We start from the raw sequence: 24,787 nt of genomic DNA, 5'->3' as shown, positions 1-24,787 counted from the left end.
TCCTGGAGTTGTTACCTGGGCTCTTGGCGCTATGTTGGAAAACACGACTCAGTCATTGCTCACCTGCAGGCTGAACTCACTCACTGCTCACCTGCAGGCTGAACTCCTTGCTCACCTCCAGGCTGAACTCCTTGCTCACCTCCAGGTTGAATTCATTGCTGGTGTAACGCCCGTTGAGCTCGGAGCACTTGACCCTGAATTTCCTGTCCGAGGTGGCCGAGGTGCCCCAGTTGCGGTAGCGGAGCTGCCGCAGCACCTGCTCGTAGCTGAACATGCTGTCCACACCTGTGGGGCGGGAGGGCAGGGACAGCTCTGGGACAGGCAAGGGAACGCTGCTCTGGCAATGCAGAGCAAACCAACTGCTCACAGAACACACAGAACTCGGCAGAAAGGTCTGGAAATGACAGGGCACCAAATGTTCCCTGACACTCGGTTATGTGAGGATAAGTTTTTGGAACTGAATGTAGGTCCCTAATGGAAAGGGGAAAAATACAGCAATGGTACAGAATAAATTAATTAGTGATGAGAAAAAGATGGCCAGTGTCCCAGCATTGTACAGGAACCCCCTCACTCCCATGTTCCACTGTGATGGTCCACAAGAACCCCACATTTAAAGAAAGCAGGGATGTCATTTTCCTTACTTGGGGAGTAGCAGGAGGGATGCTGAGAATCCAAAGGGCAAACACAGCACATCCAGAGATCAAGAAGCAGCTGTGTTTTTTAAGATACAGTCACCCTTGGGATATTTTCATGGCTAGAAAATCGCAGATTTCTGTCCAATTTCTTATATATTTGAGCTTTCATTCCAATATATAATTGATGTGACAAAATAAGGGAAAACAAATTTCCTGAACTTACCATAGATTGAATATCCTGCAGTGGAATTTGTGGCATCTAGATGTTTTCCTTGAAGCTCCCCATGATCTAGTTCTAAACACTCCTGTTCAGGGTCTAGTTCTGCACCAATGACCAAAACATCACAGAAATCCAAGTTGTGGAGCATTTCCTCTACTACCACTTGTTTATTGACTGTGAATCCATGGCATGGGGCATGAAAAAAAAGACAGAAATGAAGACAAATTATCACAGATCAGCTCATTCATTTTATGTGCTTTGCATCAGGGCTTTTAATTTTTGCCAGGATAGCCGAACTGCTTTTACTGATATTAAATCCAGCACACTTAAAGCAAATCAAGAGATGTGTCCAGGCTGCACAGGTGCTGTGATGATGAAGGCCTTACAAACACCCAGTGAGATAAATAGAAAATATATTGCTCTCTAGTATAATAAGGCACCCAAGAACATTACTGGAAGTATAGAACTGAAATTTGATCTTGGAAATAAATTCATGTAAAAAATTCCATGTTTCAGTGCTGAATTGATACCAGCTTTCTCAAGGAAAACCAAACTGGAAAAATACACATCCAACATATTTATGCTTGGATGATTCTCTCAGTTACTCTATGCCCCATAAACAATTTACATTACAAAGACCTGGCCATCTATCCAAGAGCAAGGCATTATTATAAAAAGCAAGATCCTGTGCTGTGTGACTTAAAGAAATTAAATTATACGCTGACTGTCCTTCAACATGTACAAGTAAAAAAATAATTCTGTTACTGGAAAAAGGGTAGCATATCAAATTAATATTTAAATTCTCTGATCAACTTAGCACAGAGTGTGTGGCAAAACTGCTTAAGCAGCTCCCTGAGGGCACAGACACTGCAAGTCTGGAACTTCCTGCCCGTTTTGCAAACTTGATGTTAGAGGGCGGGAATTTAGGAAGGAAGGCATTGGGAAGGAGGGCACAGCCAGGAAAGCATTATGCCCTACGTTGCCAGCTCCTGGTGCAGTGAATCTGGGTACCTTAGCTCTAAGTTACAGGTGTAACATATCCAAAAATTCAGCCCAAGTCAAATTTGTAGGCTTCAGGCAATCTGTGCCTGTAAACTTGCATACCATTACCCATTTTCTCTTCTTCAGAGACATCCATCTAGTTGCTGCTTATTCTAGTCCAACAAACTGTGTTTAGAATGATTCTCCAAATTACTAGACATTTCATCTGCCTTGCGCATAAACATTCAAAAGATTCCTTCATAGACAATGATTTTAAACTTGATTTATACTTTTGAACATTCACACAGTGCTGAATAATAATACACACATTGCTTAGCATTAGAATAAACAGTCATCATTGAAAATAAATATTTTTAAAGGATTATATATACATTTTATAGGTGGGAAACAGAGGCATGAGATTACTTTTTAAAGTGTCACTCACAAGCTAGTATCAGAGCTGGAAACATAAGAGCAGACTAAAACTTCAACTTTTGTTCAATTACTGCTTTTCACCTTATCGGCACAATTAACAAAATTCTGTTACAAGTGAAGACATTCTAATGAAAATACCCTACATAACAGAATATGAAAGGAAGAGTAGAAAGGAATTATTTTGAAGTATACCAAATGAATACTACATGGAAAATTTGCTTTTTTTGAAACACCTTCTGATCTGCCACCATTTAACACATTTTTCAATGTGTTGAATTGAATTTCTTGAGTACAGCATTACTGTGGCCTAATTAATCTGGGTGAAGTGACTTCCTTTACATTACTTGTTTGCACCATCCTTTAAAAAATATGAACAGACGTTACAAAATGAGTAATAACATTTAAAAGAAAGACACAAACCTCTGTCATGTTCTCTTAAGTCTACTGAATGCTCCATTTTAGTGACTGTGCTGACAATCCTGATGTCAGGGAACAAAATAACACCTCTTTCACTTTCAAACTGTGCAGCTGGTCTAGCAAAGTGGTCCATCCCAGTTATGGTAATCTTGGGCTCATTGGCCTGAAATACCATTACATAGGCATCTATATCTGGGATACTAATGCAGACATCTTCACCAAAACATCTGAAAAGACACATCATCCATTAACTGCATGTAACACATTGCACATCACTGTGGCACTGGCACACTTGGCACCCCAAGTCCAGTTCGTGGCTCTCAGCTCAGTCCAATTCATCCTCAGGCACCCAGCTCTGGCCCTCCCCTCCCTTCCCACCTTCACAGATGCTCATCCTGAGGGACAAATTCAATCTTTCCTAAGGTGACTATCAGAATATTATTTTAATGTTTCACTGACATTTAACAGAGCAGCAAAGCGTTAACAAAGTTAACTAGATCACAACTAACTTTAGCAAACCAAACGTTAAATTCAGAAAGTGGTGGCTAATGAATACAACATGGTTATCCTGTCATGTGTGATTGTTGAAAATTGCAATGCAAGATATTTTCCATTACCATCTGTATGGCAGATTACCTTTGTCAAGTGGGCAGTTTGCCTTATCTCTCTCTCTGAGTGACCACATTCACATGTGCTGATAACAGCTATTGAATGTCCCTGCATGGCTGATAAGAACTGCAGCATTGGGAGATGGGAGCCCAGAGGGAGGAGACAAGCATTGCTGCCCAGATATAATCCAGAGGTTTTGAGACACCAGCACGGCTTCTGCACTGGATTCCCCAGAGGAACAGCAGCTGCCTCTCCTTCCACTGGATCTTCAGAGGAAGAATCCATCCTTCTCTACAGGATCCCTGCTCCAGCAGAACCACCCCTGACACTGCAGGAGGGCTGAGCCACAATTCCAATGGGGCTGCCACCAACAGCCTGACCCACAGGGTGTCAGGTTGGGTTCTGACTCTGGCAGTGTTGTTCTAGTTTACTGCAGTGTTTATTTTATTCTTTAATTTTTTTCCTTTCCTTATTAAAGAACTGTTATTTCCTGCTCCCATATTTTTGCCTGAGAGCCTCTTAATTTAAAATTTACAGCAATTCAGAGGGGTGGAGAGGGTTCACATTCTCCATTTCAGGGGAGGCTCCTGCCTTCCTCAGCAGACTCCTCTCTTTCCAAACCACGACAGTGATTAAAAGGGCCTAATTTTCCATTTAAATGGAAACTCTTTTTGGGACACTCCAATATTTGCAGTGAAGAGGTGGCTGTACTTCCACTTTCACCTGAATCAGCAGTCTGCAAGAAGTGACTCTCCTGACAAGCTCTGCCTCATTTCATGATGGCACAGGAGCTGGGCCAGCCCTGGGATGTGCAGGCTGGGCTGGCTGCAGTGGGGCTGCTTGAGAGCTCTGAGAACTCTGCTTGTTTTCCTTCCAAAGCCCTGCTTTCCCTCCCCCAAAGCATTAAAGAGAATGCAAGTACATTATATTAACAAGATAGGCTTCTTAAGAAGGTAGTATCGAGAGTAATCCAGCATATAAATGGTGGTTTTGGCATAAAAGTAAATTAAATTCATCCTTTAAAGTTCAATAACAAAGCAGTATGATTTATCAATTTAATTGAGCCAAAATTATTCTTTTTACATGGCCAAAGAGAAAAGTAATTCATTAAAAATGTTCCTAATCTGTTCAATTCAGCTGAAGTAGAACTTACTGGACTTTAGATGAGACTTTGAGACGTCGCACGCCTGCAGTAGGAAACTGTCTGGAGTTGATGTATGAGACCTTTTGGAGGGCCTGATTTATATTCTCAATGTCATCTCCTTCCATGACAAGGGCTGACTGGGAAGGGTTGAAGTGATACTAGGAGAAATATATATAATTAGTATTTAAGGGACCAGGTACAGAGTACAAAATAATATATATTTTTAAGGAATGTTGCACAAATGTAAGTAAAAATTTTAATGATTTAAGAAAAAAAGAATCTCTGTAGCTATCATTGGCTGAATCCACATGTTGTTCTCTTTAACATGTACTTGTATAAGTCACCTAAAAAATGAATCCAGATTTGCTGCTCTTTTCCCAGCCTTATCAACCTTGCTGATCCAATTTCTGCAGCAAATTCCAATACTATTTATTTTTGAACTCTGTAGAGGTTCAAAACCTTAACTTACCACCATAATTATTATTTCTATGTAATCTTTTTAGGTTAAACACATTCCCCATATAAAAGCATTGCCTTTTGAGCTAGCTTAGCATGCAGAGGCATATTCTGGCTGCTTTCTGTTGTGGTTTTATCCTGGGCTACCTTTCTGAGATATATTTCAACACGAATGAACAAAACAGTTACAGCATTTGCCTCCTACATCTTCATTAATGTCAGACACACTAAAGGGGACTCTCCATCCTGCCTGATGATCAATAAGGGCGTCTTGATTTAAGATGGAGCTGCTCACTTGGGCCAGCAAACCCTGCAAAATCACTGCCTGCTCTTGTGGCCCCAAGCCTTCTCCACTGCATTACACTGAACACACATCAGTCTTGATGACTAAAAAACTTTGTCACTGTTGTGACACAACCAATGACTGATTTTTACCTTCACCATAATTAATCCTAATTACCTGTTTTATCTGTTAATTGGTTCAGTAAACCATCTGCATTGCCGAGGAAAGCAGCGTCACCCACTTGACATTGTACCCTACTGTTGTCAGCACAGGACACAAACAGCACTTTTCTCTGCTGGAAAGGCTTTATTTCCCCAAAGCTGGGCATTGATTATGTGAAGATGCTGTTAAAATACAGACAGAGGCTGCCTACACTTCCTTACAGCCAGAAAGGTTAAAAAGCCAAACACATCAAACAGTCTGTGAGGAACAGGAGGAAGTGCAGGGTCCTTTGTCAAACAGAACATGGAGGACTGGGTTTAAAGCTTGTGCAGGAAGGTCATAACACACTGAAGGGTATTTTTTAACAAAGAGGAGGACTAACATGAATCCCAGCCTGCATATACTTCTTTTTCCTCTCTTTAAGCTAGCAACAGTAGAGAATAAAATTAGCAAAGAGAGACTCTAGCTAGCCAGTTAATAGCTCAGCTGCAAAACAGCTGGAATGCTGCCAAAGGACCAGAGAAAGGCCCAGTCTGAGCCATTTTTGTCTTTCTCATTAAAAAAGCTAAAAATAGCAACAGTTTAGACAGCGGCTCAGAGAGCTGTTACATACACTGAAAATTAGGCTGCAGCCCAAAAACAGTCCAACACTATTGTCTCAGAAATGCTGCTACACTGCTCTTTCTTGGGCGGTTAAAGCGTGAATCTCCGTGGTGCAAAGTGCCCAAAACACCCTCCAGTATCAGTCTGCCAACTCTGAATCTCTGAGCACCACCTAAACAGCCCCACAGAACCCACTGTCTGTGCAGCTGTCACACATGCCTGTCTGGGATCAGGTGTGTTTGTTTCTGACACCACAACACCTTTCTCTCTCATTTTCTCTTCAAGGTCAGGCAACTGTTCTGCTTTCAGCTGAACTTCCTTCTGTCAGCCCCCCAAAGAAACCCTTCCACAATCTCTCTCTCTTTGCTCCTTTCATTTTTGCCTCCTTCTGTTGCTCTCACTGTTGGCTTGCTGAGGCAGTAAAAGCAACATCAGTAACTTTAAAAAAAACCCACTATGTCTCATCTGTATTTCAGAAAATGAAGATGTTTTAAAGGTTTGCAAAAGCAGGAAAAAGCAGAAAATAATCCCTTGTCTTCCTTTTCCCCTCTGTACTGTCAGTGCAGTGAAGAAGCCAGTTACAGATGCTGGAGCAGCAGTGGGCGGTAGGAGAGGGATTTTCCCATGCCCATGAAACAGGGGTGACTCAAATATTTTCAGGTTTCAGAGGGCAACAACAGGGGAGGAATTACTATGCTTTTAAGCTCCATCAACTAAGCGTACAGTACTGTTGAAGATTGCATTGCAAGATATTTTCCATTCCCATCTGCATGGCAGGTTACCTTTGTCAAGTGGGCAGTTTGCCTTATCTCTCTCTCTGAGTGACCACAATCACACCTCCCTGGGAGGGGACATTGCTGATAACAGCTATTGAATGTCCCTGCATGGCTGATAAGAACTGCAGCATCCCATTGGGAGATGTGAGCCCAGAGGGAGGAGCCAAGCATTGCTACCCAGATATAATCCAGAGGTTTTGAGACACCAGCATGGCTTCTCCATGGGATTCCCCAGAGGAACAGCAGCTGCCTCTTCTTCCACTGGATCTTCAGAGGAAGAATCCATCCTTCTCTACAGGATCCCTGCTCCAGCAGAACCACCCCTGACACTGCAGGAGGGCTGAGCCACAATTCCAATGGGACTGCCACCAACAGCCTGACCCACAGGGTGTCAGGTTGGGTTCTGACTCTGTCAGTGTTGTTCTGGTGTACTGCATTGTTTATTTTATCCTTTTATTTTTTTTCCCTTTCTCTTATTAAAGAAATGTTATTCCTGCTCCCTTATTTTTGCCTGAGAGCCCCTTAATTTAAAATTTATAGCAATTGGGAGGAGTGCGGAGGGTTTACATTCTCTATTTCAGGGGAGGCTCCTGCCTTCCTTAGCAGACTCCTGGCTTTCCAAACCAAGACAAGTACTTTAATTAACGGAAAATCCCAGCAAAGAACTTACTATTAGGCATACACAGGTGGATTCCTGAAATCCCTACCTGCTCCTTGTATTCACTACACTTTAAAACCAGCTTTAACCGACCCCCTGTGTCCTATTGCTATGAGAAGCAGCAGTGTGGAATTCTTAATGATGTCCTTGGCAGGATGATAAAATAATTCTTTGGGGTCTTTCCTCATATGTAAAAGTTAGAGCTACCAAAATTCCTCCTTACTTTTGCACTTTCAATTTTCATTTTTACATTCATTTTCACAAAATGTGTCAGTTATACTACACCACTGCAACCTATCATCACCCAGACAGGCATTTATTTATTTGGGTATATTTCAGGTCAGTCGTTACAACAGAAAGGTTTGGCTAAGAAAATGCTGTCCATGGCACTCCCACTGCATGTTCCAGATGAAGTGTTAGAGCAGCATCCTCCTCCCCTCTGAAAACCCCACAACAAAACACCCCTGTTCAGTTCCTCAGGATGCATTGTCTGCACCCAAAGGAACTTTCTGGGCTGGAAGGGAAGCTCAGCTCCTTTGGAAGTGGTATTTGTGTGCTAGGAAACAGCTCATAAATTCATTTACACTGAGCACAAGAACACTGCCACCAAATAATGGTGTCAGTAAAGGAAAACTGACAATGCAGCTTATGTGAGCATTGGAATAGCCAACATCCTACATGTGTATCCAAAGAACAGAATTTCAGAATTATCTGAATGAATGCAAACACATCTAGCCACTAGGTCAACTAAAACAGGATTTCCCTGTCTGTTGTATTCCAATCTTAGAAAAAGCTCTGCATTACCAGTAGTCATATGCATAATGAAGATGGATAATGACTTATATTCAAATCTAAAAATTTAACTTCTTGACTTTAGAGTTTTTTGTGTTCATTTTTCATGTACAGTAAAGTTTTCCTCTTTGAACACACAGATTTTTAGAATGGGACTTATTAGGACTTATGTATTCCACTGCTTTAAAACTACTTGAGATCAAAATTCAGTAACTCTTTAGAATCATATCTGTTTCTGTAGAAGTAACAAAATAAGCATGAAAACACAACCTGGCAATTCATACAGGCTCTGAAGTATCAGCAGTGCCTTACTTTCTGATCATCTAGCTCTGCAAAAATGGAAACATTTTTCTTTGCAGTGTCACAGCTCTTTTACTGTTCTGTTTTTCCTTTGCATGATTTTATAGGAAATTACATTGCTTCTGGGAGTACATTTGCACTGTGTGTACTCTACCTTGGGCTCTCCATTTCATAAATCAGATCTAAATTTTTATCAAAGATGATGTCAGTTCATCCCTCACCTTTATTCCTTGGCCAAGACTCTCAAGAGAATTAATATCGAGCCCTTCCTTGCAGGCCTGCAAGCAGGAAATCACTTTCTGACTCTCAATTTTCCCTGGCCGTATTGTCAGGCTGGCCAGGCTGCCATGGAAATACTGAGCAAACCTGGGCTTGGTGACTTCACCTCCTGCAAAAAAAGAGGATGCAAAATGGTTATTGGGACCAACACACAAATTGCATATGTAATAAATCACTTTATGGTTTAACACATTTAAAGAATCTCTATCCATCTCAGCCAAGGGTATTTGAGATCCCATTTGTTGTGGTACAGTGGAATGTCTTTGTGGGTTGTTGGGTGGTGTCTGGTAGCAGGCTGTCTTTAAGATTCTTGATTTTCCAGGATTGTATTCAGGTGTTTATAGAGCTGAGACAGTGTCAGAGCTCAGTGCATCCCTCTGGGTGTCCAGAGTTACCAAAGACCCTGCCGGGGGGCTCGGAGACCCTGGCACACAGCCCAGAGCACCTGGGGATTTGATTTTGACCCCTGGAGCAAGTTGCCAGCTTTTTATGAGGACCTGAAAGTCACATAGGTTTGAATGGTGTAATAACAAAATGGTCACAGGGTGAAAATGTAGATTTTAGGATTTTTGGTATGGGGGTTATGAAGACAAGATGGAGGAATCAGGGCATGTCTAGTCCTTCTTTCTTCTTGTTCTCCACTTTCTGCAGTGATGTTGGCACTTTGGGGTTGGTTTAGAGTAGAAGTGCACTGTCTAACATAGGTGATAGGTATTGGGAATTAAGTGTAAATGTGTTATATGTAGTTTGCAGTATAAAAGGACAACACAGAGTGCCTGTGGCTGCCCTGCTGAGCAGATCTCGGCTGGGCAGAAAGAAAATTTTATAGATAAGAATTAATAAACAACATCAAGACCGAAAATTGAAGAGTCCAGATTCGTTCTTGTTGTGCAGGCTGAAGCAGAGACATCCTGCACACCTCAGGGCAGCAATTATCAACAGCAACTTGAGAAGACAGCAAACCCAGAGATGAAACAGGGCTTCCCAAATGTATACAAGGAAGCAGATGATTTTTAAAAATTACCTTACTCAAGTACTCAAACACTAACTTAATAAATGGTAAAGTCCAATATTTATTTATAAAAAAGCAGTATTTGCAAGTGTTCTATGACAAGATCAGCTACCTCTGCCTTTGTCCTCCCAAGAACACGGCACCAGATGAGCTGAGAGTGGTGGCTCTGTGTGTACAAACTGCCCCACTCCCTGGGCTGTGTTTGAGGACACGCTGGCAATTCCTGCAGCGAGCAGGGAGCTGTGCACAGCCCCTCTCTGAGAGGCTGGGAGTGCTGTCCCTGAGCCCAGGTGCATCATTTGGTGCCAGGTCTGGTCCTGTCTCTCTGTGCTGCACCTGCAGACACGCTCGGTTTGGCTCCACTCCAGGCAGCTCCGAAGGAAGGCTGATCTTTAGGAGCTGTCAATAAAACGTGATTACAGACTGCCTGCTCCAGTGATCATGGCATCTCAATTACTCTTGGGACAGTTAGTGATTTACTCATCCTCCTTTAGGAGAATTTTTAGAGCTTGTCTTTCCTGCAGTGTTATCTCTCTCAGTGCATGTGAATTACTGCCTGCCTCGAGCCTGGGAGGACCAAGGAAGCCACAGAGCAGGGAGCCAGGCAGACTAATTGGATTAGCAGCTGATAAGCTGTTGATAAGGTGTTGTAATTGGTAGATAACTCATCTCTACAGTGTTTGTAGCTTTAGTATCAAACAACTTGGTTTTGGCAGGCAAGATAGCTCAAACTTGAACTTTAACTTGTATGTGGATTGGAGTTGGATAGGGAAGAAGTGGCAGATTTTCTTTAGGCTGCTGTTGGTACCTAAAAGCCTGAAAACCCTCACTTCCAGTCTCTGCAGGATGAGCATTATGAAGAGGACTCGAGCTATTTTAAATAGTGAAGAAAATACACACTGGTAGGAAAGTACTGGCAGGAAAGGGGTGTCCAAGCAGGCTGTTTCTTCAGAGAAGTAGGAAGTGGTTTTTGTTTGCTTGTTTGGTTTGGGTTTTTTGTAGTTTTGTTTTTTGTTTTGTTGTTGGTTTTTTTTTTTTTTTTTTTTAACATTACAGCACAAACTGCCTCTCTTTTTCTAACCCCAAAGTAAAGTTCCCAAGGGGAAATTATTCTTGTCCACTCTCATTCATTTGTCCATTAAACAGGAAATTTCCTCTGGGCAGAATTTTGAGATTTTTTTGGACATCTGAGATTTCCTAGAAACTTTCACATATACAACAGCTAAAGTTCAACCTTTCTGATACTTACCAAGGCAATTATTTGGTAATTATTTGGTAAATCAATAGTGCATTATGGGGACATTGGCTTTTCAGCCAAAATGCTGTTATTTTTATCTGCTTACATTGTCTTGAAAAGTACATATACAGCAGTAATATAACTGGACAGAAAAAGGTATGCTGAATTAAAAAAAAAAAAAAAGCAAGCATCTCCTTAAAAAGGAGACAAAAACATTTAAGAGATTACAGAAGAAGAAGGAATCACATTTTGCTTGAAGCCTCACATTCTCATATCACTACAGAATTGTGAAGACAGCAAGTTCCAAGGCTAAAATACCAACACTATTCCTGGAGGTTTGAAATTTAGAAACCTATAGTAAGTCTGCTGGTACGTCTTAATAATTCTGAGGAGATGCAAAATAAGAGACAAGCTCAGATCAGTGAATGTATTTAAATGTGAAATACTCATCAAACACAGCAAAAACCTAGTCCTCAACTGTGTTGTATCTTGTGTTTCACTCAGCACTATGTTTATTGACTACTATGGATTAATATGCTGTGAATGCTAATTCTTGTAGGATGGTTAAGTGGTTAAGGCTAATTAATGATAGAGCCAAGAGAGGAAAACAGAACCTTCCCTGCTGCCAGGGAATTAAGTTAATGTCTGTAACACAAAAAAGACTGAAACTACACTATAGTCTAGTCATCAACTATTCTTACTACAATTCCTTCCATGAAAAAATTTTGAAGCTACTGTTTTTTTTCTCTTCCTTAAATGTAAATGTTGTGGTTGCCATCACAGTTGTGAGGGAACACAGGCCACAGGGTTGTTCAGATCCTGCTGATAAGATTGTGCATTGCTTTTCACACCCGACCCAGCATGCACCAACACTTCTGAAGTCTGGCAGATACAGGAGGATGGATGGTGGCTTTTGGCATTAATTCAACCCTTGTAAAAGGAAGGTGGTGTCATCAGACTGTGGAGGCATCCAAAGGAACCATGACATCCATAATTATTCACTACAATACTGTTCACCCCTTAGGCATTGTCGAAGTAGCATGCATCATAGCTTTCACTTGCTAAAATAATAACTGTTTTCTGGACTGAGATTCTTCTGTGCTAGTTCTCATCTCTTTTGCTGCTGGAATTATCTAGGGACATGCAGGAGACCCCACAGGGCCCTCTGTGGGGCATGATCATGCTGCCAGTGAGAGCAAGACCTCACATTATCAGTTCTTGGCACAGACATAAATAGGCACAGACACAGGTACAGCTGCTCCCTGAAATTTCAAACACACCAGATCAAATGGAGAAGATCAACCTACTTAATTTTAGCTGAATATGTTGCAGATGTCTGTCTGTCTGTCTGTCTTGGGGGCAGTTCAGTGGGGACTCCTTATTCACATGGAGGAAAACAAATGTTTTGTTATAAACAGTTGAAGACTGCCAGATGAACAACAATTTAGGGGGGTTAAGAACTGTTACCTGGCAATCACCTCTCGTTGCAGCCACAGAGAGGTCCTGCTAGATATAACATTATATCTGTTAGGTATAGCATAGGGGAGTCCAGGGGGAAGAACTGAAGAATCCCAGGGTTTGGACTTCATGGGGTTGAAATGCATTCATTAAAGAAGCAGAGCCTGTTTCCATGACACGTTTCTTTTTCATTTTGCATTGAGTTGATATAAAGTGTGACAGAATTTGATTAGCATTGAATTTTGCAGTTGTAGGTTTGATTACACAGATGTAAAGTGCTGTTTGCCTTCCTTACCAATCTCCAAAGAACAATCAGCACGTCAAAACAAGTGACTTTATTGAGCTCACAGATTTTGCAGGCTTTTTGTCCTATCCTAATAATGAGCAAGTAATTATCAAGGCAGTCAAATCACAATGAGCTTTTCATGGGAAATGGTGAAGTCAAGAGAATTTCCAACTGAGATGCAATTTTTTAAAGATATTCTAGACTCTGGTTATACTAAGCCAGATAATTAAAGAACAATTGAGTATTTAGGGTACCATCATAAGGATTGAATGAATCTGGGAGCAGGCACAAGGCATTCTGGCTCTGAAGTCCTCAGGTCCAAGCCTCCAAATTTATCCCATCTTTTTACTACAGCAGTTTAGGGAGCTGGGTTTAATTCTCTGACAAGTAGATTGGCTGTAAAACAGGATGAAACTTAACACAGATTTCAGGAGTAGCCCCAGTAAGTGACATGACATTTCTCAGCACAGAAAAGTTTTAGTGGGGTTTTTTATATCACTCAGATAAAAAATAATCATAAATTGGTCATCAGACATGGCCCATGTTAAGTCTGCCTTGCTCTAGGTAGAAATCATAACCCAACAACCTCACTCAAACAGCTTTAGGCTTTAAAGCTTTATCTGAAGTAGGCCAAGTTCAGAGAACACTAAAGGTTCCCTGCTCTTACATGTCCAAATGCCAACTGATGTCTTTGCAATACATCCTTAAACCCAAAGTGGGTATAACTTACACTATTGACAATGATTTTTCTTAGGATAATAAAAACACTATACAATTTTTCACAATTTGGCCAATAGATAAACATTGCTCAAAAAACCCTATATCCCTATTCTCCAAAAATTATTTTTGTGCTGGTAAGTAGTTCTCCCTGCAGAAATTCAGTTATAAATGGGGCATGTATCTGGGGTGACAGATTTGAATGCAAATTCAGCTCTCCAAGAAAACACCCTCCTAAACTAAACCTTCCATGTGTGTTTGCATTTCTATTACAGCTGAAACTCAGCAAAGGTCTCTGAAGTGCAGTGAAATCTGCCCCATCTTCCCCTGGATGAGAAGGACTGTCACAGACATCTTTTATGAAAAATCCTTTCCTTGGGATTTTTCCTCTTGAGAAGCTGGGAGGCCTCAGGAACAAAATGTAAACAATGGTTATCTGCTGCTGTGGAATGCAAGAGGTGCATCTGTGATTGGTCTCATGTGATTGTTTCTAATTAATGGCCAATCACAGTCAGGTGGCTTGGACACAGAGCCCGAGCCACAAGCTTTTTTTATCATTCTATTCTTAGCCAGCCTTCTGAGGAAATCCTTTCTTCTATTCTTTTAGTATAGTTTAAATGTAATATATATAATAAAATAATAATCAAGCCTTCTGAAACATGGAGTCAGATCCTCGTCTCTTCCCCAATCCAAAAACCCCTGTGAACATGGTCACAAAGGACAGTGCAGCAGGAGCACTGCTGTGCCCATGGAAGCACTGGGACACAGATGCTCAGCATCTCACTGTGCTGAGCTCTGTCCTGGTGCTCTTGCATTCAGGTATGCTGGTACCTCTCCTCTGAGGTGTCAGGCTTGTGCAAGCCATGGCAGCGTCCTTGGCCTGATCCAGCAGTGTTGGATGCACAGCAGGGGGAATATTTATCTGTTAAATACCTTAATTTCTGGAGGAAGTCCAAGGTTGAGTGATACAGGGTATCACTGGCCAGGTTGTCTGTACAAATCAGGAACGGGATGGGACTGTGGAACGTGCCTTGAGCTGTTTGATTTTCCAGCATCAGTCTCATTACATGGTTATGACAATGGGAAGATGCCAGCAGCTCACATCCCAGGCAGCAGACCAAGAACTTAATGTTACAACTCACTTTATAAGTTTTTTGACCAATCACACAAAGCAGAAGCACATTGACAGTAGTTCTATCCAACCACTATAAGCACATGTGCCTTTGGTTAAACAATGTTTGCTTATTTCAAATACAATACCTGCTTGTGAGCCTTAAAACACAATGCACAGAGCTCCATTATTAAGCTTCAACCTTCCTAATATCTCACTAGATAAACTTTCTGTATCTTAGAGAGTTATTCTAGACAAGCATTAATACACAGATCATTGTTCTATTTGTCCTTGCTTCTCTACAGTTTACATAATTTTTCTGCTGACCTATCTCATGGCTGCTGCTTAGCTCTAATCACAGGTCTGCTGTCTCTGAGGCCTTGCCTTTTGCAGCTTTCACCAAACCCTCTGATTTTATGGGTTCCCACACAGGGTGCTGCTACACTGCCCACACTGGCTCTCTTTCTTCTGACCCCTCTCCAAATTTCAACTCTTCTGGTGCTTCTTGCCTTGAATCATTAGTCAGTTCTGACTGCCCTGGATGATTTCTGTGTCAGCTGAGGGCTGGCATGTGAGGATAATAAGGTTATTCTACAGAAAGGCTTTATAGAAAAGCTGATCTTTCCAGCATAGGTTAAGGAAAGAGGAAAATAACAGGAGAATACAGAAGAAAAACATAATAGAAAACAGCAATCCCTTAGAAAACAGGACCTACAATAGCCTTCTGCTGTATCTATGATAATAAAGTAGCTGTTGACAGGCTTCTCCTAAATACCCTCTCTATGCAGTGTCCAGCAGGATTACACTGTGAGGTTCCAGCACTGCTGAAGGGCTGGCACTGATAGAAACAGTGAATTACAGCCATGGTAAGCTACAGCATAACCTTGTGACAAGTAATTCACTTGTTCCCTACTTTCCTGACAGAGCTTTAAGAGCCATTCACAAAGTCCTTGCCTCCTAAAATGCCTTGTATGGACTCAGGACCTTATCTTTTCAGAGAAACCATGAGGAAGTCTGTCTTCTGCCCCTGGTACAAAAATTATCAGACTACCAAATCACATAAACTTGCTTCCTTCCTCTGTCTGCTTTGCCCCTGAATGTATAGCAATAAAGGGATCAGAGTGGGAACCTATAAATCTTGGTTTAATGGAAGAAGTTTGTCACTCTGTAAAAGGGTCCATTTGCCATGTCCTCAGATAAACTGAATCAGAAATAATGAACTCAGAGGAGAACTTCATGGGGTGAGCTCTTGTAAAGTGTGCTCCAGGACAGGCTAACAATTTGCCTTGCTCAGGAGAATTAAATAGGATGTTAAAACCTAAAAGGGAGAATAAGAACAGAAGATCATGAATTCTGATTCTATTCTTGCTGTGATGCAGTTTTTTTTAAGCGACCCATGGAAAAAAATCATCTACTGCCCTTTATCCCCACAGAGTATGGGTGACTCTCCTGCCTTGCTGCACCTTTTTATTATTTGAAAAGATCTTGAGACTCTTAAGGTAAATGGGCAAATCTTAAAGTATTTTTATGCTAAAGAATAAAAAGTGTAGTAATGAGAACCTTGGGGAGCTCCCAATGGACCAAGTCTGCTTTGATACCCATTCAGGGAAGAAGCAGTTCAGAGTCAGGGCCACCTCCCTCCTGTTCTCTTTGCTGTCTCTTTTGCTCTGGGAGGCAGATGTGCAAGCAAGTAAATTTTGTCCTTTAGATATGCTGAGAGAGTAATTCTGCCTGAAAATTTCTTTCACCATTAGAGAAAGAGCAGCACTTTGGCCTTAAATAACCTGACCTCCATCAAAATCACACCCTTGACAATCATCACCAGACCAGTGATGTGAACAAAATTTTAAAGATGTGAAGGTTAAGTTATAGAATTAACCACATGTACCTGCAGAGAAAGCTGTCAAACTTCATGAGGGTACAGAAAGGGCTAATTCCAGGTGTTTGTTTCTCACCAGGAGCCCAGTTTGCTCAGCTTTGTGGTGCCTTACCTTTTCCCAGGCCTCACAGCACTGAAATCGCAGCTAAGGAATGAGTTGGGATTTGCCATGCATGAAAGCTGGGACTTTACTGTGGTTACCAAACCAACATCAACACTTTAGCCTAAAGCTAATGCTTAAACTCCTACCCTCAAATAAACCATCCCCACTCATGTACAGCAGTACTGAAGATCAACTGCACAAAAAAGAATTCACTCTAGGCTAACCATTGTGAAGGACCCTAAATCAATGAGTAAATCTGCTTAGATCTTCTGTTTAGTAAGATCCTTGAAGAAAGAACCAAGGGTTTTAGATTAAAAAAGGAAAATTATACCACAGTTACACACAGTATACCTAATTTTTAGTAGATAAAGTTCATATTGACTATGCCAGAACAAATCATGCAGCTTTCCTCATGGGCAGAGTGTCATTAGAACTGGGAACCATTCCCCCGGCTTGGTTTTAAGTAATTGGGCCATTTCCTGGACTGCAGTAAACTTGACCCAGTGCCTGACAGATCCTGGGAAGGGTCTTTTCCATCACTTTTAAAGGCTGGCTTTCTGCTTTTTCAACCATCTTCACTCCCTGCTTGTCTCCAAGGAGATGCCCTTCAGGAAAAGTCCAATTTTCCCTGCTTTTTGGAGAGCTCTAGCACTCGACTCACATTATTTAAAGAAATTTTGCATAAAATCAGGAACAAACCAATCAGGCAATATTTTTACATTGCCAGGGAAAGGGTAAAGATGTAGGAGAGATTTGCTTATGCCACAGACAAGCCAAGTGAGCACACCACAGGCTAAAGTTTGAATTTGTCACATAAGCCTGAGGAATTGTGCATTCGGTTTGTTTTCATGTTATGGTCAGGAGAACAGCACTGATCTTAAACTGCTCTTATATTTCACTTGAGAAGCTGAAGGTAGAAATAAAAAACAACCTAACTTTTCATAATGGATGCTATAAACAAGCCTATAAAAGTCAGGAAACAGTTACTCAGGCGTTGGAATATTAGTAATAGGCAATAATAGAATTTTACATGTCCAAGATTCCTTCAGGCTATAACCCTGAGAAAGAAAAGGAGGAGATGCAGGCATGGTGCTTGCTGCAGAGCCCCAGGATGAGGAGCAGTGTCAGAGATGGAAAGATCAAAGAGTCAGTCACATCCCAGAGGACACTCAGGCTCCTAAAGAAGCAGCAGAGAACAATTCCCAGTTTCCAGACCAGAAATGAACATTTCCATCTACAAGAGGGTAAATCCCTCATAGCAGTAGCAGATTTTCCTATTAGTGCTAACAGAGCAAATTGCAATTTTTGTTCTCGATTTTTCAGTGTCCTCTAAATGCACTCCTCCTGCTCCCTGCCAGTCTTTCAGCTGCCCCACAGCCACAATGTCTTTTGGCTGTCAGCAAATCAGAGTCAGTGTGGGGAAAAAAAGGAATATTATTTCTTCTCATGCATTTACTTGTCTGAGTTTTCAAATAATTTGACTTTGACAAATGGATGCTGTGTACTCAGAACTGTAAAGTGGTTTAGTAAAGACAGGAAAGAAGATCTTGCCCTTTCTGAAGGAAGAGGTTGGAGCAGTGTTCCTTTCTGCCAGTGCTTTAATGAAAAGAAAGGAAGTAGTCTTAGCAAACCAGAGCTGGAAATTCTTCATATCCTCTTAACACGGAGACTCCTGAATGGCTTATGACACCGAAATCACCATATATTTTGCTGAAATAAACCACAGAATGCTGTAAAGCAGCTTTATAATGCTGTGAAAATGTGGAGGTTTAGACTATTGTTACTGGCTAAAATGTATAAGCCTAAGTAGACTTAATAACAGTTTCACAGAAAGTATTTATAGTTAAAATATTTATTTCATAGAGCCCCTTTTTCTTGAAATATACAAACTTTGAAAATTATTGTTTTGACTAGAATGGATTGTTTTGAGTAGAATTATTTGACTATAATAGATTTGACTATAATAGAATAAATTTTCTATGTTAATTAATTACTGTTTCACAGACTGAAACACAGTGCTGAATCTTATTAACAAAGTGACTTTCCACACCATTCATGTAAAATAGTTTGAGGTGATCAAAACAAATGTACCAAATGATAAGCTTTGTCCAAAGCAGTATCTTGATATGTTGTTTCACATAACCATTAGAAATTTATCTTCTTGCCTCACCCATGATAGTTTATCAGAATCTTCAGCACACTGCATTACTAAATCTTAGCATTTTCATTAGGTGGAAAATTTGTTTCCACTTTTGAGGAACTCAAATTCTGTCACCATGAAAAGAGCAATAACATTGCAGTAAATACTAATGGCAGCTATACGTATGATTTCAATAGTTTAAATTAGGTATTCCACCAAAAAGGAAGAAGAATCTTATCCTGAATGGTTATTAATTAAGCCATCAAATTATCCCAGGAAAAAATAAAAATGTTTGAAAACAATACCCACTTTTTATTTTTTAACAGCTTAAATATGAAATATGGTCCCTGGCCTGAAAGTATTGGGAGCCTATGTGAGCAGTTTTGCCTTAATTCCATCTCTTCCCAATTTGAGGATTATTCACAGCCTCTATGGCATTTGGTCATGTCTGGAAAGAACTAAATTTACAAATTACATTTGCATTTTCTAACTCTGGAACTTTGATCTAAAAATACTGCACCAATATCGCATAACAAAAAAAATCAACACATGCCAACACCAGCTAGACAAGAAACAGTCTATACTTTTCCAAGTACATGGGATTAGTGCAATGCCAACCAGTTTATCACACCTACAATAATTATCAATATTGTCAACTTATGAAATTTTGTTTTTAAGGTTAGTGCAGCTTCATTCTGCATGTTGTCATCAAAGTAAAGATTCGATCTTTACCCCACTCATAATCTAACAGCTGAATTTGCTTTGAGTACTATTAACACTGAACAGCCTGCCACACATAAGATGTCCAAATTTTGCAAATAAGCAGAGATCAAATTGGTAAACAAGGTGATAATGGAGGAAGTGAGACTACATGAAAGAGTGGGGAAGAGACAGAATCTATGTTAAAGCATTTTTCCTAATTATTATTTCCTTCAATTCATACTTTAAGTGGAAAAAAGACAGTGTAAATAGAAAATCAGCATGGAAGGGTAATGGAGACAATTTTACAAAAACAGAGCAGAGAAAAAGGAGCACTTCAGGTATAAGGCAGAGAACAGAGAAAGAAAGTGGTGCAAGGATCAGGTAAAGAGAATGAGAAGAATTGGATTATAAAAGATAGAAAACAGAGAAAGATAATATTTAAGCAAACACCCATATGGCTCAGGGGTTTGGACTTTTGGATTTATTTTACTCTCACTTTTATCTCTAGTGTACAACCGGGAGAATCAAGTAAATTACTGGAATTGCTGGTGAGATACATCCAATGTGAAGGGCCCAGGACTGGGCCATGAGCTGTAAAAGAAATCTGAGGCAGGGACTGAAAAGAGATAGCTGGAGTTCTTTAGTACCTAGATAGTTCACTTAAGGTGGGAGAACAAGGGAAACAATTAAAAGAAGTGAGGACAAAAGATAAAGAAGACAATCTTTCACACTGAATAGACAAACTGTATCCAATACTTCTTCAGGTGATGAAAATGCAAAGCCTGTTAATGTCCTGTCCATTTTATCCTTGGACTTGATTCATTAACAACTCTGGATTTACACCTGATTTTATACCATCCATCTTTTAGCAGTCTATTTCCTATACAACCAGCGAGACAGGCGAGATTCTTTCTTGGCCTGAACTCCTGGCAGTGCTGTGTGTTGTCTGGTGTGATTTTACCTTGCCAGCAGGCCCCCACTGTGAGCTGCATGGCGATGTGGGAGGGGTGGATGGGCCAGTCGTTGGTCACCAGGTACGGCTCATACGTCGCCCCGTCCATGTACAGCGTCACCACGGGGAACTCCACGTTGACCACGTAGTAGTGCCACTCCTTGTCACAGATCTGGGAGACACACCACAGCATTAGTCAGCTCTTACAGGGGCTGATTGTTATATCCCATGTGGTTTTCAATGTGTTTCCAAATTTCAGTTATGGGAAATAATGTTGCTGTAATTTCTATGTGTCTAACATTAATGATATTGATAAATACTCTTGGCAAAATACATATTCACAAAATATATGTGATAAATAGAGGCTTCTTAAAACACAATCTGAAACAAGACATGGACAGAAAATAGAAAAATCAGGCAATTTGGTATTTCATCTGTATTTTCACATTTCCTAATACATAATTATCTTAGGCTACAAATGCAAGATGTGGCTGGAGGTGTGTATTCTATTGCCATTGGTTAGAGGTGGGGCAGTTCTCTGCTGTCCATGGGGCAGTTGTTTCTTTATCTCTCCCCCAGCCAACCCTGCCTCCAGGAGATCTCTGCTGTCCATGGCCACTGAGTGTCCCTGCAGGGCTGATCCAATCCCAGCATCCCATGGGGAGATGCTCCGCCCAGGGGAGGAGCCAAGCATTCCTACCTGGATCCAATCTGAGCCTGGCACAGCACAGCAGCCTTTGCCCCCTGCATTGCCAGAGGAGCAGCTTTCTGCTGCCCTGCATGGCCAGAGGGAGCCCAGGCCCATCTGCAGCAGCCCTGGAGCTGCAGAGGAAAACTCCCCCCTTGTGCAGGATCCCTGCTGCAGCAGAGCCACAGCTGGCACTGCAGGAGGGCTGAGCCCTCATGGGATGGGGCTGGGATACCCCCTGACACACGGGGACAGGGACTGCTGTGACTCTGGCAGTGTTGTTTTGTACTGCTGCTTTTTTTTTTTTCCCCCTAATAAAGAACTGTTATTCCTACTCCCATATCTTTGCCTGAGAGCCCCTTAATTTCAAAATTATAATTATTCAGAGGGAGTTACATTTTCCATTTCAGGGGAGGCTCCTGCCTTCCTTAGCAGACATCTGTCTTTTCAAACCAAGACAATAATATTAATTTGTTAATGCTTGTATCTAGTGTTGAAAACAGAACACTTCATGTAAGATACATAGAGGATGTACTGGCATAGTTACTGAGCATTCCTATTAGGTTCAGATTAAGAAAATATACAGCCCTTAGTCACTGGACTGATGATTGCCATTATTAACTTATCCCATCACTACTTAGAAAGTCCTGTGCAACCTGGCAGGACCTTGACAGTACTAAAAGGACCTGGGCCGTGCCCTGTGCAACACAGAGGGACCAGCAATCTACAGGTTTGGGCAGGGAACTCACCTCTTGTCCACCCTTCATCTTTTGGCCTTGAGCTTTTCCCCAGATGGTGGGAAAATGAGGATCTTTATGATTTCCCTGAGAGCCACCAGCTTTGAAAAGCAACAGCCACAGTTACAACATACTTACAGGAGGATTTGATTAATGAATTTCTGAGCTGGACAACCAGGGATTACTGCAGGATGGCCAAATCCAGTTTTAGTTTACAAATGTACAGCTGGATGAACCCATGCCTCTAGAGACAGAAGTCTGGTGTGCAAATATAAATGTCTGCCCAATTATTTTTTTTCTGTTGTTGTATCTTTCAATTTAAAAGTTCAAAGGAATAAATCACAGCAAGCTGGTAGGATGAGTGGGCTGTTTTAAAAACAAAAGAATAGTTACAACAGCAGTGCTTTCAGTTCTGGGGAGATCCTTGTTTTGGTGCATTAAGAAATGGAAGTGCTTGAATGCAGATATGCTTGCTGTTTCACAGAAGCAAGCAGAAAGTGATGTTTTACCATAACATTTGTCCTTGGCCAGGTGAAGTGCTATCTGGGCAATATCTCCCCTTTGAAAGCAAAAGCTAATGTTTTGTTCCAGAAGACATTTCAACAAGAACTTAATTACTTCAATTTCAAACGGATACATTTATTACTGCAGACATTGTAGCTCCACAGCAAGAGATAAATGCAGCAAGGGGCTGCTGGGGGGAGCCTTCCTTTTGTAAGCAGCAGACAGCACAAATGTTTTCTGAAGGTTAAATGAACTGAAACCAAAATTGAAAGTAAATAAATTGGAAGACTGAAAACGTTATCGAACAAACTCCAACCACCAACAGTATTGTGCAGCCCTGCCTTCCAAGGAAAAAGAGCTTGCCAAGCCCCTGATCTCTTCAGCATTTGATGCATCTATCGCAGCCTCATGCAGCTGACATTTCACAGAAAACAAAACCTCATTTTCAGAGACCTTGCATGGCCAAACCTGCAGGATGAATGCTTGGTACTTTGTGGAGAACTGTTCCACACTGTTCCTGTTTTGCAACCCTGAACTGCACCCCAATGAGTGAGTAACCCTCATGTTTAACTCAAGCAAGGGCACTTTGACAGACCAAACCAAAACATTTTGGGGCATTGCACCACAAAGAGCACAATAATGTGTAGCCAGTGTAATTAATCCATTAGGCAGTTAGATTTTTCAAGAAAATGCTTCCTGAAAACACAACATTTCATAAATTCCACAATTCAAGGCTCCTGCAACTGCGCTCAAGTGCTTCCAAGAAAAATACATTTATATAGCAAGTTTGCCAAGTATCTATCTTCATAGCTATGGATGTTCCCATAGGAAACACCTTGTATTTTATCAGAAATTCTTCTTTACTCTTAAGTGAAAAATAAAAGTAATTATTTTTCCCTCCTCAGCCCATTTCCCCTCTATGTCCATTCAAATGAATGCAGAAGGAACAGCAAGCACCTAAAACAGATGAGTCTGTGTTTAGCAGCAGACCATGTTTGGGTCTTTGATTTTCCTGTGATTAAAAACCTGAATCCTGCAGAACTATGCAATGTGTTTTATTTGGCACAGCCAATGTCTTTCTTTTGAAGAAAAGAGGTGAACAAAGACACTGCAAGTCATCCTGTAGCAACTGGGGCAAATTTATCGTTACTGTGATTTAGTTTTATTCTGGTTTGTGTGTCATTCTTGGTGTAAAAGAGCTAAGTAGACAAACATAACTGTAAGTTTTCTGAGATTTATTATCTGGTTTGTCTGAGCTCCCTGCCCCATATGCTGGAGAGCAGATGTTAATTGTGGCACTGACCTCACTGAAGGCCAGTGTCTTCCCTCACAGTGCTGCTGGCATTCTGTCAGGCAGAGCAGATCACTGCCTTGCACCTCAGCATCCCCTGCTCCTTCTGGAACCATAACAGCCACTGTAGCATTCCAGCACTTAATGAAGCCAGCTGCAATCCAACCACACATGACATTTGAGTCCTCTGCAAATGAACCTTCAGTGTGGAAAAGCAGAAAGGATTTAAGGAAACTCAGGGTAAACCTCTATTCACTAACTGTAGGAAAAGAAAGGTGTCATGGTTTGATGCTGGCACAATGCCAGTGCCCCCATGAAAATATATTCTCCCTGGTGTCTGCTGTGAGATGTGACCAGGAATACAGCAAAGCAGGCTCCAGCTTAGGAATAAAGGGAAAAAACCCCACTTTATTAACCTACAACTACATAAAAAACCCACACAGAACTCAGAATGAAAACCTTTCAAAAACATTCCCCCTCCTCCCACCAAATTTCCAACACATCACAGTAAGACAAAACCTTGGACTCTCAATTCAGTTACCGCCCCTAAGATCACCAGCTCTCAGTGCATCACCACCCTTCAGATAATCAATTCTCAGTTCATCAAGGAGAGAGGAGTCTCTCTTGTGCCATAGGCTTCCCCTGGAAACACAGTTGAGACCTCTTGTGTTTCCATGTCACACGTGGCACCGCCTGGAGAACATCTGCCATCATGACATCCTCCTTCCATGCCCAGTGCTCTCACCACCACACATGGACCAGAGCTGCTTCTGGAGTTTTCCTTTTAAGGATGCTTTGCCCAGTTCCAAAAAAAAGCACAGTCTATCACTTTTGGGACACCTGTCCCCCCCCAAATTCACCCCCTGGGGCTAACAGGTCTTGAGAACAGAGATCTTCTCCTTCACTGAAGATCGAGGGCACCACCACCCTCCTCACCCATTGTCTCTGTTCACGCATTCCTTCACATAACATCACTGCACTCTCTTGGCTCCAAGCCATTGCCTCCCCCTAAATGCAGTCTCTGTGTCTCAGGAAAAATGGTTCTGTCCATGGCTATAGAAGAAAAGTCCACCCAAAGGCCACTCCATCATCCCTCCCACCTAGAATTCTTCTCAACTCTTCTGACATCTTTCACTTGCACAAACTTCCATCGCACTTGCCCATTTCCTCCTATTTAATGTCTATCTCTCTTCTCATTCAGTTCCAGGAGGATCAGCATT

At 41.4% G+C, this 24,787-nt stretch overlaps 1 protein-coding gene across 2 annotated transcripts in view; it reads right to left on the bottom strand.

The window, feature by feature from the left end:
- The window catches only part of CLSTN2 (calsyntenin 2), a 303,869-nt gene that overhangs the window by 13,167 nt on the left and 265,915 nt on the right, over positions 1 to 24,787 (bottom strand). The window contains exons 9-15 of one of the 2 annotated variants that reach the window (XM_064721579.1): positions 20,357 to 20,519; positions 8,693 to 8,859; positions 4,451 to 4,599; positions 2,692 to 2,915; positions 859 to 1,029; positions 116 to 285; positions 27 to 63 (exon numbers count right to left, since the gene is read on the bottom strand). In XM_064721579.1, coding sequence (XP_064577649.1) covers positions 49 to 63; positions 116 to 285; positions 859 to 1,029; positions 2,692 to 2,915; positions 4,451 to 4,599; positions 8,693 to 8,859; positions 20,357 to 20,519 — 1,059 coding nt within the window. In that variant the 3' untranslated portion in view covers positions 27 to 48. Of the gene's footprint in view, positions 1 to 26; positions 64 to 115; positions 286 to 858; positions 1,030 to 2,691; positions 2,916 to 4,450; positions 4,600 to 8,692; positions 8,860 to 20,356; positions 20,520 to 24,787 lie in introns of those variants that run through there. The other variant, XM_064721578.1, reaches the window with a different exon arrangement.

The sequence above is a fragment of the Zonotrichia leucophrys genome, chromosome 9, assembly GCF_028769735.1.
Source record: "Zonotrichia leucophrys gambelii isolate GWCS_2022_RI chromosome 9, RI_Zleu_2.0, whole genome shotgun sequence".
Lineage (NCBI taxonomy): Eukaryota > Metazoa > Chordata > Aves > Passeriformes > Passerellidae > Zonotrichia > Zonotrichia leucophrys.
This window is presented reverse-complemented; position numbering and strand designations above follow the sequence as displayed.